This window comes from Oncorhynchus clarkii, chromosome 4, assembly GCF_045791955.1.
Source record: "Oncorhynchus clarkii lewisi isolate Uvic-CL-2024 chromosome 4, UVic_Ocla_1.0, whole genome shotgun sequence".
NCBI classification, from domain to species: domain Eukaryota; kingdom Metazoa; phylum Chordata; class Actinopteri; order Salmoniformes; family Salmonidae; genus Oncorhynchus; species Oncorhynchus clarkii.
In genome coordinates, this window is record NC_092150.1 from 12206041 (window position 1) to 12222610 (window position 16570).

Consider the following 16570-nt stretch of genomic DNA (forward strand, 5'->3'; position numbering starts at 1 on the left):
TATTCTCTAGTTTCTAGTTGCAATTGTACATATTTCTTTGACATTTGCAATAACTACAGTGTCTCTGAACAGCCATTTTGTATCCCTTTGTCTTAGTATGACTCCACCCCCTGTTTGATTTACCTAACGATGTTCCAGACATGTTACACAGCTGCACATATACTACAATCTGAACTGGATGTATCTCAATACTGTCAAGTATCTTCATTTATAATAGGGATGGTCAACTCCAGTCCTTGGGGCCTGATTGGTGTCCCCCTTTTTGCGCCAGCCCCAGCTAACACACCTGACTCCAATAATCAACTAATCATAATCTTTAGTTTAAAATACAATTAGTTTAATCAGCTGTGTTAGCTAGGGATGGGGAAGAAGTGTGACATCATTCTGGCCACTGAGGACTGGAGTGGCCCATTCTTGATTTATAATGTCCTTGGACCGGTTTCCTAATAGCAATAGTTTTTTTAATGATGCATCTTTCCCACAACAGCCGAAGATGTAACACATGTTTCCCAAAACAACATGCAGAGAGAATGGTCGCTAAGTGCATTGTTGAAGTATGTGTCGATACTGATGGGATCGAAAGAAAGTGAAAACTTTCTCCATTCAAAATGTGTCTTTTAACATTTGAATTGACGGATCAATTCCTAGAGAGATATTACCACCTTATGGCTGCAAATACTGAGGCAGGTTATTCTAATGCTTACTAAATAAATATGCATTAAATCACACATTTTCCCCATTGTGCGCTTTCGGCTACACATCATGAAATATATTGAGGCAAATTACAGACAGTCTACAATTGGCACACTAGAATATGAAATAGGCCCACTCTATATTTTAATGGTTGTGGTTTTCATTTGAAGATTATTTTTATGTCATATTTGTATCAATTGCAAAGACAACTTTTTTTGCTAGTCAACTTTGTTCTGAAGTTATCTGCAGTCATAGAGATAGAATCACATGGTTTATCTTATGTTTAGCGGAGATGATCTGTGTATAAAGTGACACTGGAGGCAAAAAAATGATGTAAGAATGCACTGAGGCAAGCATTCGTTTATGAGTGTTATCAAGTGCACATTTAATAACGATGGTTTTGGAAACAGCTCATAGATTTAACTATGCTCCTACAAAGGTTCTAACAATGCACTTTGCCTTAAGATGCTTTTGGGAAACAAGGCAAAGGGATCTCCAACCCTGTTCTTGGAGCGCTACCCTACCCTCCTGTAGGTTTTCAATCCAACCCCAATTGTAGCTAACTTGACTAAATTTACTAACCAGCTAATTATTAGAATCAATTGTGCTACATTAGGGCTGGATCCACGACTGACAGGACAGTCGCATTCCAGGAACAGAGTTGGAGACATTGGCGGATTGGCCTTCTGGCAATTCTCGTATTTGCCAGAAGGGCCAGACCACCTTTTATTCAGGTTGATTGGTAAAAAAAAAGTATAATAATATATGCACACAACATGGCCAAAAGTATGTGGACACCTACTTGTTAAACATCTCATTCTAAAGTCATGGGCATTAATATGGAGTTGGTCCCCCTTTGCTTCTACTCTTCTGGGAAGACACTGCTGGAGACTTGCTTCCATTCAGCCACAAGAGCATTAGTGAGGTCGGTCACTGATGTTGGCCGATTAGGCCTGGCTCGCAGTTGGCGTTCCAATTCATGGCAAAGGTGATCGATGGATTTGAGGTCAGGGCTCTGTGCAGGCCAGTCAAGTTCTTCCACACTGATCGCAACAAACCATTTTTGTATAGACCTCACTGTGTGCATGGGGGTATTGTCATGCTAAAACAGGAAAAGGCTTTACCCAAACTGTTGCCACAAAGTTGAAAGCACAGAATCGTCTAGAATGTGATCGTATGCTGTAGCGTTAAGAGTTCCCTTCGCTGGAAGTAAGCGGCCTAGCCCGAACCATGAAAAACAGCCCCAGAACATTATTCCTCCCCCACCAAACTTTACAATTGGCACTATGCGTGGTGGCAGGTAGTCCAATGGCGGCAAGCTTTACACCACTCCAGCCGACGCTTGCATTTTCGCATTGTTATCTAAGGCTTGCTCGGCCATGGAAACCCATTTCATGAAGCTCCCGGCGAATAGTTATTTTGCTGACGTTGCTTCCAGACGCAGTTTGGAACTTGGTAGTGAGTGTTGCAGCCGAGGACAGGCAATTTTTACGTGCTTCAGCACTCAGTGGTCCCGTTCTGTGAGCTTGTGTGGCCTTGTACGGCTGAGCCGTTGTTACTCCTAGACTTTTCCACTTCACAATAACATCACTTACATTTGTCTGGGGAAGCTCTAGCTTTGCAAAAATTTAACGAACTGACTTGTTGGAAAGGTGGCACCCTATGACGGTGCCACGTTAAGTCACTGATCTATTCAGTAAGGTCATTCTACTGCCAATGTTTGTCTATGGAGATTGCATGGATGTGTGCTCGATTCTATACACCTGTCGTGGCTGAAATAACCAAATCCATTCATTTGAAGGGGCATCCACATACTTTTGTATATACAGTTGAAGTCGGAAGTTTACATACACCTTAGCCAAATACATTTAATCTCAGTTTGTCACAATTCCTGACATTTGAATCTAAGTAAAAGTTCCCTGTCTTAGATCAGTTAGGATCACCACTCTATTTTAAGAATGTGAAATGTCAGAATAAAAGTCGAGAATTATTTATTTAAGCTATTATTTCTTTCATGACATTCCCAGTGGGTCAGAAGTTTACATACACTCAATTAGTATTTGGTAGCATTTCCTTTCAATTGTTTAACTTGGGTCAAAGGTTCCGGGTAGCCTTCCACAAGCTTCCCACAATAAGTTGGGTGAATTTTGGCCCATTCCTCCTGACAGAGCTGGTGTAACTGAGTCAGGTTTGCAGGCCTCCTTACTCGCAAGTGCTTTTTCAGTTCTGCCCACACATTTTCTATAGGATTGAGGTCATATATTTGTGATGGCCACTCCAATACCTTTACTTTGTTGTCCTTAAGCCATTTTGCCACAACTTTGGAAGTATGCTTGGCATCATTGTACATTTGGAAGACCCATTTGTGACCAAGCTTTAACTGATGTCTTGAGATGTTACTTCAATATATCCACATAATTTTCCTACCTTGTGATGCCATCTATTTTGTGAAGTGCATCAGTCCCTCCTGCAGCAAAGCACCCCCACAACATGATGCTGCCACCCCCGTGCTTCACGATTGGGATGGTGTTCTTCGGCTTGCAAGCCTCCCCCTTTTTCCTCCAAACATAACGATGGTCATTATGGCCAAACAGTTCTATTTTTGTTTCGTCAGACCAGAGGACAATTCTACAAAAAGTATGATCTTTGTCCCCATGTGCAGTTGCAAACTGTAATCTAGCTTTTTTATGGCGGTTTTGGAGCGGGGGCTTCTTCCTTGCTGAGCGGCCTTTAAGGTTATGTCGATATCGGACTCATTTTTACTGTTTTACTGTATTGTTTGTACAGATAAACAGGGTACCTTCAGGCTTTTGGAAATTGCTCCCAATGATGAACCAGACTTGTGGAGGTCTACAATTTTTTTTTGAGGTCTTGGCTGATTTTTTCTTTTTCCCATGATGTCTAGCATAGAGGCACTGAGTTTGAAGGTAGGCCTTGAAATACATTCAGAGGTACACCTCCAATTGACTCAAATGATGTCAATTAGACTATCAGAAGCTTCTAAAGCCATGACATAATTTTCTGGAATTTTCCAAGCTGTTTAAAGGCACAGTCAGCTTAGTGTATGTAAACTTCCGACTTCAACTGTATAGTGCATGTGTTCATGCTTAGATTGGCTTTTTTCGTATTTCTTCAATGCGAAATCAGTGTGTCTTGTTTTCACGAAACTGTCCTTGTTTGCAAATAATTCAATGTGAGGAAAAACTTGCACTATACTTGCCCTATAGCTTAATAAGTCATTAGATTGGCTTTTATGACACATAGGTAAGGCAATAGCCATCTACTAGACATTTATACAGTTATTTTTATTATACACAAGTCATCATGTAGGCCTATTAAAATAAAACATTGAATGCATGATTGCTAAATAATCCAAATGAATCTGTTAAAGGGGAAGTTGGGGGCAGTTTGTGTATTTTAATTGTTTTATCAATGTTCAGGCTATTTGCTTCACTTCTAAAATGTAAAAAAAAAAATCTCATTGTCTCTTCAGCCAGTGAGGCTACTAGGGTATCTGCCCTCTCATGGGCTAGTGGTCTAGTGGCCGCGTCTGATCTCACCTCCATATTTGAGGAGTTGCATTTCCATTGTTAGAGCAGTCATTTGACTTGTCAATATATAAAATAATATTTGACTGTATTAACCAGGGATTCTGGTGTAGGATTACATGACATATCCACCACCATTGGAGGCTGGAAAGTCCTACCGAAATTATAATTCACTCATCAGAGGGCCTGTCAAATGAACCACAATGCTGGAAATCTGTCTGCATCCACAGAAACTAATCCCATCCTTATATGAGAAACACAGATGGTGTTATATCAAATTCAATAGAAGAAAAAAGAGAGAGAGGAAGAGAGACTGACAGATGTACTGCCAGTCCTTAATGTTTTGACTGTATATGTAGTCTAATATTAAACACAGATATGTGGGCAGGGGGAAACACATGCATTATAATTTACAAAGCATAATAAGCCAGTGGTCATCTATAAGAAAAAGAGGATAGGATTGAAAGGCAGCGCTGCTCTTGGGTCAGCTTTCACCGTTCAAATGTTTAGAATTATTTCACAGAGAGCGAATGTATTATTCAGAGAGCGATGAACACAATGACAGACGCAACACCCCAGAGGTGCAAATTAGAGACATCAAAAAAGATTTTCAAAAAATTACTCAAAAGCGTTAAAAAAAACTGAACTTTGTTATCGTACACTTAACACTGTCAGCTTCTTGGGTTACCTCAAATGTTCTAACGAATAATTTTGATAAAGCTTCTGTTGTAATATTTGTCTAGCACTGCAAAAGGCAAAGCCATAAGGGTTCATTAATGTAATAATGGGTTTAGTGTTGCCTAGAGATTGGTGAGTTTAACTTGCCTCATACACCCAGTGCTCTGTTACGAAAGGTTAAGTAAATCTCATTTGAAAGCTTTTGCATTCAAATAATTAAACATACCGAACAAAAGCTGGATATAATTATTTTATGACCTAAGTCCTTCACAGTGTTTACTGAAAATCAAAAGTATTGCATCTTTATTTTTTCCAAATTCTCACCATGTCTTGCAGTTGAACATTTGCATAATTTAACTTGTTTGTTTCTGGGGGTTTTTACAGCTGGAGAACTCCAGAAGAATGGAAGTCTGCAAATCCATTGGACCCTTTCCACTTCTATTATGGTGGATAAATATGGATTTTTATGAATGTGTGGAGGAATAAGAGGTGTTTCATGGAGTTGTGTGAAATGCATCAAACACGATTTGAAACGGAATTGTCATATCTGCACCCTCTCTTTCTAAAATTATCCGCCGCCATTGTTGCAACCCCTATTACCAGTTTGTTCAGCCTCTCTTTCGTATCGTCCGAGATCCCTAAAGAATGGAAAGCTGCCGCGGTCATCCCCCTCTTCAAAGGGGGTGACACTCTAGACCCAAACTGTTATAGACCTATATCCATCTTGCCCTGCCTTTCTAAAGTCTTCGAAAGCCAAGTTAATAAACAGATCACCGACCATTTCGAATCCCACTGTACCTTCTCCGCTGTGCAATCCTGTTTCCGAGCTGGTCATGAGTGCAACTCAGCCACGCTCAAGGAACTAAACGATATCATAACCGCCATCGATAAGAGACATTACTGTGCAGCCGTATTCATCAACCCTGCCAAGGCTTTCGACTCTATCAATCACCACATTCTTATTGGCAGACTCAACAGCCTTGGTTTCTCAAATGATTGCCTCGTCTGGTTCACCAACTACTTCTCTGAAAGAGTTCAGTGTGTCAAATCGTAGGACCTGTTGACCGGACCTCTGGCAGTCTCTATGGGGGTGCCACAGGGTTAAATTCTAGGGCTGACTCTTTTCTCTGTATACATCAATGACGTCGCTCTTGCTGCTGGTGATTCTCTGATCCACCTCTACGCAGACTACACCATTCTGTATACTTCTGGCCTTTCTTTGGACACTATGTTAACTGACCTCCAAACGAGCTTCAATGACATAAAACTCTCCTTCCGTGGCCTCCAACTGCTCTTAAATGCAAGTAGAACTAAATGCATGCTCTTCAACCAATCACTCTCCGCACCAGCCCGCCTGTCCCGCATCACTACTCTGGACGGCTCCGAATTAGAATATGTGGATAACTACAAATACCTAGGTGTCTGGTTAGACTGTAAACTCTCCTTCCAGACTTACATTAAGCATCTGCAATCCAAAATTAGAATTGGCTTCCTATTTCGCAACAAAGCATCCTTCACTCATGCTGCCAAACATACCAGGGGAAAACTGACCATCCTACCGATCCTCGACTTTGGCGATGTCATTTATAAAATAGCCTCCAACACTCTACTCAACAAATTGGATGCAGTCTATCACAGTGCCATCCATTTTGTCACCAAAGCCCAATATACTACCCACCACTGCGACCTGTACGCTCTCGTTGGCTGGCCCTCACTTCATACTCGTCGCCAAACCCACTGGCTCCAGGTCATCTACAAGTCTCTGCTAGGTAAAGCCCCGCCTTATCTCAGCTCATTGGTCACCATAGCAGCACCCACTCGTAGCACACTCTCCAGCAGGTATATCTCACTGGTCACCCCCAAAGCCAATTCCTCCTTTGGCCGCCTTTCCTTCCAGTTCTTTGCTTCCAATGACTGGAACAAACTGCAAACATTTCTGAAGCTGCAGACTCATAACTCCCTCACTAGCTTTAAGCACCAGCTGTCAGAGCAGCTCAAAGATCACTGCACCTGTACATAGCCCATCTGTAAACAGCCCATCCAACTACCCTCATCCCCATACTGTATTTATTTATTTATCTTGCTCCTTTGCACCCCAGTATCTCTACTTGCACATTCACCTTCTGCACATCTACCATTCCAGTGATTAATTGCTATATTGTAATTACTTTGCAACCTGTGTTGCATGTGTCATACTGCTGTGCTTTATCTTGGCCAGGTCGCAGTTGCAAATGAGAACTTGTTCTCAACTAGCCTACCTGGTAAAATAAAGGTGAAACATATATTTTTTAAAACATTATTTCAAACACTTTCTAAAAATACCTGCAAATGAGCTTGTAACACAATGCATTCACCACTACGAAGCTTGCAAAGACCCCATTTCAGGGTTTCATTACATATAATTGAGACAGCTTTTACGGTATAGCTACTCTAATAAACACCGAAAGGTCATGTATTTTTTATTTGTCCCTGCCCACTCAAAAGTATTAAGTCCTTTTTAAATCAAACCCACAGTTCCTGAACTAAAAGTGTTGACTACTTTTCCATTAGTCAGGAATACACCCTGTAACTAAACAAGACTAAGGTAATGGTTTGGTAGAGACTCGTCCTTTTATTACTATTGGTTGTGACAATCTAAAATATAATTTGCATTGTTGCAGTCCATTGATTCACATTTTAATGGGATGGATATAGTACATTGGAATAGACCTAATTGTGAAAGTCACATTTTAGTTCAAATAAAATATCAGATGGTTCCTATGAGTGGTAGCCCCACCAGCACTGTATTTTAATTGTTTTATCAATATTTAAGTCATGAGACAAGGCAATTTCAAGCCCTGAAATGTGTACCTTTGCCTCACTGCTGAAGTCGAATGGTTACACCAGATTTGCCAGTTATTGCTGTGAGATGTTACCCCACTCTCCCACCAAGGCACCTGCCAGTTGCCGTAAAAAAAAAATTGGGGGGGTCTTAGCCCTCACCCGCCGAGCCAACAAGTCCCAGATGTGCTGAGCTTGAAATCCAGGCTCTACGCTGGCAGAACACTTCAAGGAGTGGGACTCTAACCCAGAAGCTTATAAGAAATCCCGCTATGCCCTCCGACAAACAATCAAACAGGCAAAGTGTCAATACAGGACTAAGATTGAATCGTACTACACCGGCTCCGATGCTCGTCGTTGCAAACTATTACAGACTACAAATGGAAGCACAGCCGAGAGGTGCCCAGTGACACAAACCTACCAGACGAACTACAGTGCCTTGCAAAAGTATTCATCCCCTTGACGTTTTTCCTATTTTGCTGCATTACAACCTGTAATTTAAATGCATTTTTATTTGGATTTCATGTAATGAACATACACAAAATAGTCCAAATTGTTGATGTGAAATGAAAAAAATTACCTGTTTCAAAAAAAATTATAATAAAAATGGAAAAGTGGTGCGTGCATATGTATTCACCCCCTTTGCTATTGAAGCCCCTAAAGAAGGCAGCGATTACAGCCTCAAGTCTTCTTGGGTATGACGCGACAAGCTTGGCACACCTGTATTTGGGGAGTTTCTCCCATTCTTCTTTGCAGATCCTCTCAAGCTCTGTCAAGTTGGATGGGAAGCGTTGCTGCACAGCTATTTGCAGGTCTCTCTAGAGATATTTGATCGGGTTCATGTCCAGGCTCTGGCTCGGCCACTCAAGGACAATCAGAGACTGGTCCCGAAGCCACTCCTACATTGTTTTGGCTGTGTGCTTAGGGTCGTTGTCCTGTTGGGAGGTGAACCTTCACCCCAGTCTGAGGTCCTGAGCGCTCAGGAGCAGGTTTCATCATGGACCTCTCTGTACTTTGCTCCGTTCAACTTTGCCTCAATCCTGACTAGTCTCCCAGTCCTTGCCGGTGAAAAACACCAGTGATGCTGCCACCATCATGCTTCACCGTAGGGATGGTGCAAGGTTTCCTCCAGACATGACTCTTGGCATTCAGGCCAAAAAGTTCCATCATGTTTTCATCAGACCAATCTTGTTTTTCATGGTCTGAGAGTCTTTAGGTACCTTTAAGCAAACTCATAACGGGCTGTCATGTGCCTTTCACTGAGGGGCTTCCGTCTGGCCACCCTACCAGAAAGGCCTAATAGGTGTGAAAATGCAGAGATGGTTGTCCACAGAGGAACTCCAGAGCTCTGTCAGTGACCAGCAGGTTCTTGGTCACCTCCCTTACAAAGGCCCTTCTCCCCCGATTGCTCAGTTTGGCCGAGGGGCCAGCTCTAGGAAGTCTTGGTGTTTCCAAACTTCTTTCATTTAAGAATTGAGGCCACGGTGTACTTGGGGACCTTTCAAAAATGCAGAAATATTTTGGTACCCTTCCCCAGATCTGTGCCGACACATCCTGTCTCGGAGCGCTATGGACAACTCCGATCTCATGGCTTGTTTTTTTGCTTTGACATGTACTGTCAATTTTGAGACCATATCAATTTCAAGTTTCATTGCAAAGGGTCTGAATCCTTTTTAAAATATACAATTTTTAACCCCCTTTTCTCCAATGTCATAGTATCCAATTGGCAGTTAGTCTCCTCGCTGCAACTCACGTATGGACTCAGGAGAGGCGAAGGTTGAGAGCCATTTGTTCATCTGAAACACAACCAAGCCGCACTGCTTCTTGGCACAGTGCCCACTGAATTCAGAAGCCAGCCGCACTTTTCATTACGACCAGAAAATCTGTATTTAACAGCAGTAGTTCAGTGCAGCCTGTAATGGTGTAGGCTACTATTCTTACTATAGAATGTGCAACGCTCTAACTTAATTTGCATCGTTTCAGTCCAGCGATTCACAGGACATTGTCAAGGGCCAAATACTTTGGGAAGGACTGCTTCTATTCCCTCCCCCAGAGGTTGATGGGAAATTGCGCAAGTCATATTTTGGTATTAAGGTTAAGATGCTTATTGTGGATGGTAATAGCCTAAAGTCTTATTCACACTGCAGGCCTTAATGCTCAAAGCAGTTTGACGACAGACTGTCCAAACAAGTAGCAAATAACCAAAGTGGACATTTTCAGACAAGGCTACACTAGTTGTCATAGTGACAGGTTTGTGCAGTGGTGTTGGCTGATAAGACACAAGAACAACCAATAACGCAGAAGTTCTGTAGCAAGCGAAGGTGACATTTCCTGCCACTGACTTCTCAGTTGCTTTGAATGTTAAAAATCCTATGGTAATACTTACTCAAAGCACAAATCTAATTTTCAAAACATGCTCTTCTTGGCTAGCCACAGTAAACTAGCTAGGTAGCCATTTAGCACAGTTGCCAATTTGTTTGTAAACAAGCTTAGCTACCACCTCTTGTTAAACTACCAGAGTAGCTAGCAAGAAAAAAGTAGTACTTCATTTTACACATTAAAAAAAGCTCAAGAACAAAAGACTCAAGACAAATCCTTTTGAAATCCATATTTTTTTAATCATCCATAATGTGTTTTTTTCAACAGGAAAGTCAGTCCAAATGATTAAATAGGCCATCAGTCAAGAAGCTTTTCTTTGATGTTGAGAGGACCAATAGAGGTTTCTTGCTCCCACCGGAAACCTAGGAAGAGCAGAAAACCTTCCTGATTTGATATATTAGGATCCATTACACTAGCTGTTGCTGTCGGCTTACTGGGGTCCGACATAGCAAGAAACAGAACAAATAATTTACGCAGAGGGTGCACTTTTTTCCAGCCTAGCACTAGAGATTGCAGCCAAGGGTTTACGTGAATCAAGTCTGTAAGTACTTGATTAGGACAAGTGTGCACCCTAGGTGCACATTTTTGCCCAGGAATGACAAACACTGGACTGTAGTGCAAATGTACCTGGATCCGGTTCCCTTCTCATGCCACAGTCTGTGTCACAACAGCCACACACCTGGTCTTTCTTACTGGCCTCGCGCCATCTATTGAAAAGAGAGTGTTGCATATAGTATGTACAAGCAAAGTGCACACCCTGCCATATATACCCAGACTTACCCATTTGAGAAGGAACAAGCCTTGTTCTCATGATCAATAGGGGCTGAAGCTGTTGTGGCTTTCAGGAGGCAGGTAATGTATAGCTGTTGAAATGTGTTGAAGTCTCAGCATTGGTACCACATAAGACATCAAATCAAAGTAACGTCATGTTGGGTACAACACAAGCCATATTGGGCATAGCATAATTCATTGTTGATTGAAGTGAATCAAAACAGCCAATTCTATCAATTTGGACATTCCGAAGCTAATTTGCAGAAGATCTCAGGATTAACTACTCACTGAGCCAGAGTTCACAACATGAAACCTAAAGGCTTTGATCTGGAACTGGAGCGTGTCATCCATGGTGCGAGGTATGAACTGGGACCTGGAGCCTGTCAGCTTGGTGTCGACCAGACAACTGAAGGTCACAAAAATCAAAATTAGGCTGCCTACACTGCTGAAACTCTGGAAGGAAGCCATTCAAGATGGCTGTTGATCTGAAGTGTGGGCAGGTGGAGGGAATGGGAAATGCTTTCCTTAGCAGATTAAAGCAAACAATTAGTCCTTGAACTAGATCAAGTGCCTTACAAAGGATACTCACCCACGGTTCTCGATGAAGGCATATCTTGGGACAGTGTTGGCGTTTGGGATGACTGTGGCTACACAGTTGTCCACAAAGACTCGGAGGGGCACATGGAAGAACTGGACGACAGAAGCTTCAAAGTTAATATTATCTCCAAGGACGTACTCTTTGCTGGGTCTCTCCAACTGCCAGTTGTCTGCGAAGACAAGGCAACAGTCTAATGCTTATTCCAAGTCAGATAAACTAGAGCAGGGTCTGTACATCAGCAGTGTGGTTTTATCATGGCAAATATAACTGCCATCCTTTTGTACTCTGGGGTAGCCACCTCATTCCAATAACTAAGCGGCGGTTACATTTGCCAGTTGGCAACACGATAGTTTACAAACAAGTGCAGAGACAGCACTTAAGTCAATGCCTGACAAGAGCAATGTCAATATGGCAAGGACAAGCAGTTACTAACCAGTCATTAGCCTCAGGGAGAAGTAGAGGAGCTCCTCTGCAACCTTAGTGGAGGCATAGGGATTCCAGGTGGGCTTCACTGAACCACTGCTCACGTCATGATTTCTGTAAAGGAGTCTTTAAATGTGAAACCAAATGGCCAAGTATCAAGTGTACCAAAAGGAAGTGTATCCAAAGTTGATTGAACTGTAGAAAAAAAAAAGAACCAACGCAGGTGTAGTCAACTCACCTTTGATAGTGGCACTCAACCCAGACCACCACTTCTCTTGTCCGAACAATGGGGCTGCTGCCCAGGGTGGCTGGTGTATAACGGAGTGTGAAGACATAGACAAGTGAATCCTCAGTCATCTGGAATCAGAGCAGCAAACGGCATTGTAAGAAAATCAATGGTAGTCAACCTAGAAAAGTCATAACGATGCTAATGCTCAATGTTACCGTCAGGGTGCTGCCACATTCGTGCAGCTCAGTGACAAAGATCAGAACTTGAGCGGAAGCATCCTCCCCGGTGACAGCACAGCCTCCCAAGGTAAGATCCGCTGGGTGAATGAGTTGGCCGATCCCAAGCAGATCTCGTTTGACTTCCACACGAGCAGCAGTCTCCCCACATTGGACTGCAATGCTACTGGCAGGCAAAGGCAGCGGTCTCTGCTCATCAATAGCCAACTGCACCTCTTTGACTGGATCTTCAGGATATCGCCAGGTCAAAGGCTCGTTGAAGGTCTGCTTTGACTGGAGGAAAGGGTTTTGAACTTGCGTCGGTGTCTGGACCCTGGCGGGCCATTGCACAGGCCTTGGTTGAAATCTGGCTGGTTCTTGAACAGGCCTATACTGTGGAACTAATCTCCCAGGGGCATGTGCCACTTGGCTCCGAGATTCCGCTTCCCAATAAAGCTGCTGAACTGTAGCTGAACAGCCAAAGGTAAGAAGTAGGAGGAATGTAATACAGAGCGCCATTATTCTCTAGTTTCTAGTTGCAATTGTACATATTTCTTTGACATTTGCAATAACTACAGTGTCTCTGAACAGCCATTTTGTATCCCTTTGTCTTAGTATGACTCCACCCCCTGTTTGATTTACCTAATGATGTTCCAGACATGTTACACAGCTGCACATATACTACAATCTGAACTGGATGTATCTCAATACTGTCAAGTATCTTCATTTATAATAGGGATGGTCAACTCCAGTCCTCCGGGCCTGATTGGTGTCCCCATTTTTGCGCCAGCCCCAGCTAACACACCTGACTCCAATAATCAACTAATCATAATCTTTAGTTTAAAATACAATTAGTTTAATCAGCTGTGTTAGCTAGGGATGGGGAAGAAGTGTGACATCATTCTGGCCACTGAGGACTGGAGTGGCCCATTCTTGATTTATAATGTCCTTGGACCGGTTTCCTAATAGCAATAGTTTTTTTAATGATGCATCTTTCCCACAACAGCCGAAGATGTAACACATGTTTCCCAAAACAACATGCAGAGAGAATGGTCGCTAAGTGCATTGTTGAAGTATGTGTCGATACTGATGGGATCGAAAGAAAGTGAAAACTTTCTCGATTCAAAATGTGTCTTTTAACATTTGAATTGACGGATCAATTCCTAGAGAGATATTACCATCTTATGGCTGCAAATACGACGTCCACAGGTGGGGGTTGTGCTTACAGCCCAACACCGTGCAGGACGTTTGGCAATTGCCAGAGAACACCAAGATTGGCAAATTTGCTACTGGCGCCCTGTGCTCTTCATAGATGAATGCAGGTTCACACTGAGCACATGTGACAGAGTCTGGAGACGCCGTGGAGAACGTTCTGCTGCCTGTAGTGTGGTTTTCCACTTTAATTTTGAGTGTGACTCCAAATCCAGACCTCCATGGGTTGATACATTTGATTTCCATTGAACATTTTTGTGTGATTATGTTGTCAGCACATTCAACTATGTAAAGAAAAAAATATTTCATAAGAATATTTCATTCATTCAGATCTACGATGTGTTATTTTAGTGTTCCCTTTATTTTTTTGAGCAGCGTATATATTTCACCTTTATTTTACCAGGTAGGCTAGTTGAGAACAAGTTCTCATTTGCAACTGCGACCTGGCCAAGATAAAGCACAGCAGTATGACACATGCAACACAGTTACACATGGAATAAACAAAACATGATAATACAGTTGAAAGAAGTAAACAAAAAGTCTACATACAGTGAGTGCAAATGAGGTAAGATAAGGGAGTTAAGGCAATAAATAGGCCATGGTGGCAAATTAATTACAATATAGCAATTAATCACTGGAATGGTAGATGTGCAGAAGATGAATGTGCAAGTAGAGATACTGGGGTGCAAAGGAGCAAGATAAATAAATAAATACAGTATGGGGATGAGGTAGTTGGATGGGCTGTTTACAGATGGGCAATGTACAGGTGCAGTGATCTTTGAGCTGCTCTGACAGCTGGTGCTTAAAGCTAGTGAGGGAGATATGAGTCTCCAGATTCAGTGATTTTTGCAGTTCGTTCCAGTCATTGGCAGCAAAGAACTGGAAGGAAAGGCGGCTAAAGGAGGAATTGGCTTTGGGGGTGACCAGTGAGATATACCTGCTGGAGAGTGTGCTACGAGTGGGTGCTGCTATGGTGACCAATGAGCTGAGATAAGGTGGGGCTTTACCTAGCAGAGACTTGTAGATGACCTGGAGCCAGTGGGTTTGGCGACGAGTATGAAGTGAGGGCCAGCCAACTAGAGCGTACAGGTCGCAGTGGTGGGTAGTATATGGGGCTTTGGTGACAAAACGGATGGCACTGTGATAGACTGCATCCAATATGTTGAGTAGAGTGTTGGAGGCTATTTTATAAATGACATCGCCTAAGTCAAGGATCGGTAGGATGGTCAGTTTTACCAGGGTATGTTTGGCAGCATGAGTGAAGGATGCTTTGTTGTGAAATAGGAAGCCAATTCTAAATGTCCTTTTGGATTGGAGATGCTTAATGTGAGTCTGGAAGGAGAATTTACAGTCTAACCAGACACATATGTATTTGTAGTTATCCACATATTCTAATTCGGAGCCATCCAGAATAGTGATGCGTGGCTGGTGCGGGCAGTGATTGGTTAAAGAGCATGCATTTAGTTCTACTTGCATTTAAGAGCAGTTGTATGTCATTGAAGCTCATTTGGAGGTTAGTTAAGTTAGTCTGCCAATAAGAATGTGGTGATTGATAGAGTCAAGCCTTGGCCAGGTCGATGAATCCGACTGCACAGTAATGTCTCTTATTGATGGTGGTTATGATATCGTTTAGTACCTTGAGCGTGGCTGAGGTGCACCCATGACCAGCTCGGAAACCGGATTGCACAGCGGAGAAGGTACAGTGGGATTCGAAATTGTCGGTGATCTGTTTATTAACTTGGCTTTTGAAGACTTTAGAAAGGTAGGGCAGGATGGATATAGGTCTATAACAGTTTGGGTCTAGAATGTCACCCCCTTTGAAGAGGGGAATGACCGCGGCAGCTTTCCAATCTTTAGGGATCTCAGACGATACGAAAGAGAGGCTGAACAGACTGGTAATAGGGGTTGCAACAATGGTGGCGGATAATTTTAGAAAGAGAGGGTCTAGATATGTCAATTCCGTTTCAAATCGTGATTGATGCATTTCACACAACTCCATGAAACACCTCTTATTCCTCCACACATTCATAAAAATCCATATTTATCCACCATAATAGAAGTGGAAAGGGTCCAATGGATTTGCAGACTTCCATTCTTCTGGAGTTCTCCAGCTGTAAAAAAAACAGAAACAAACAAGTGAAATTATGCAAATGTTCAACTGCAAGACATGGTGAGAATTTGGAAAAAATAAAGATGCAATACTTTTGATTTTCAGTAAACACTGTGAAGGACTTAGGTCATAAAATAATTATATCCAGCTTTTGTTCGGAATGTTTAATTATTTCAATGCAAAAGCTTTCAAATGAGATTTGCTTAACCTTTCGTAACAGAGCACTGGGATTAGCAAATTAAACTCACCAATCTCTAGGCAACACTAAACCTATTATTACATTAATTAACCCTTATGGCTTTGCCTTTTGCAGTGCTAGACAAATATTACAACAGACGCTTTATCAAAATTATTCAATAGAACATTTGAGGTTAACCAAGAACCTGACAGTGTTAAGTGTACGATAACAAAGTTCAGAATTTTTTACGCTTTTGAGTAATTTTTTGAAAATCTTTTTTGATGGCTCTAATTTGCACCTCTGGAGTGTTGCGTCTGTCATTGTGTTCATCGCTCTCTGAATAAGACACCCGCTCTCTATGAAATAATTATAATGTTAAAGAAACATTTGAACGGTGAAAGCTGACCCAAGAACAGCGCTGCCTTTCAAGCCTATCCTCTTTTCTTATAGATGACCACTGGCTTATTATGCTTTGTAAATTATAACGCATGTGTTTCCCCCTGCCCACATATCTGTGTTTAATATTAGACTACATATACAGTCAAAACATTAAGGACTGGCAGTACATCTGTCAGTCTCTCTTCCTCTCTCTTTTTTCTTCTATTGAATTTGATATAACACCATCTGTGTTTGTCATAGAAGGATGGGATTAGTTTCTGTGGATGCAGACAGATTTCCAGCATTGTGGTAAATCATTCTCTTGACTTTTATTCTGA

The 16570-nt window shown here is 42.1% G+C and overlaps 1 protein-coding gene across 1 annotated transcript; it reads right to left on the reverse strand.

The window, feature by feature from the left end:
* Nucleotides 1-10355: 10355 nt before the first annotated feature.
* LOC139406439 (zona pellucida sperm-binding protein 3-like) lies at nucleotides 10356-12873 on the reverse strand. The gene is made up of 8 exons (XM_071149023.1): nucleotides 12355-12873; nucleotides 12149-12267; nucleotides 11921-12024; nucleotides 11479-11656; nucleotides 11178-11295; nucleotides 10899-10981; nucleotides 10746-10825; nucleotides 10356-10480 (listed from the first exon to the last, which is right to left on the reverse strand). Exons 1-8 carry the CDS (start codon nucleotides 12871-12873, stop codon nucleotides 10416-10418), a joined length of 1266 nt encoding a protein of 421 aa, XP_071005124.1. The 3' UTR covers nucleotides 10356-10415.
* Between the last annotated feature and the right edge of the window lie 3697 nt (nucleotides 12874-16570).

What these genes read in the sequence shown, in the direction of transcription:
- LOC139406439 (XM_071149023.1), bottom strand. Translation starts at nt 12,873, where the DNA reads ATGGCGCTCTGTATTACATTCCTCCTACTTCTTACCTTTGGCTGTTCA. An exon ending in AATGTGGCAGCACCCTGACG is followed by an intron (nt 12,268 to 12,354) that starts GTAACATTGAGC and finishes CTCTGATTCCAG; the next exon opens with ATGACTGAGGATTCACTTGT. An exon ending in ATGTTGTGAACTCTGGCTCA is followed by an intron (nt 10,982 to 11,177) that starts GTGAGTAGTTAA and finishes ACATTTCAACAG; the next exon opens with CTATACATTACCTGCCTCCT.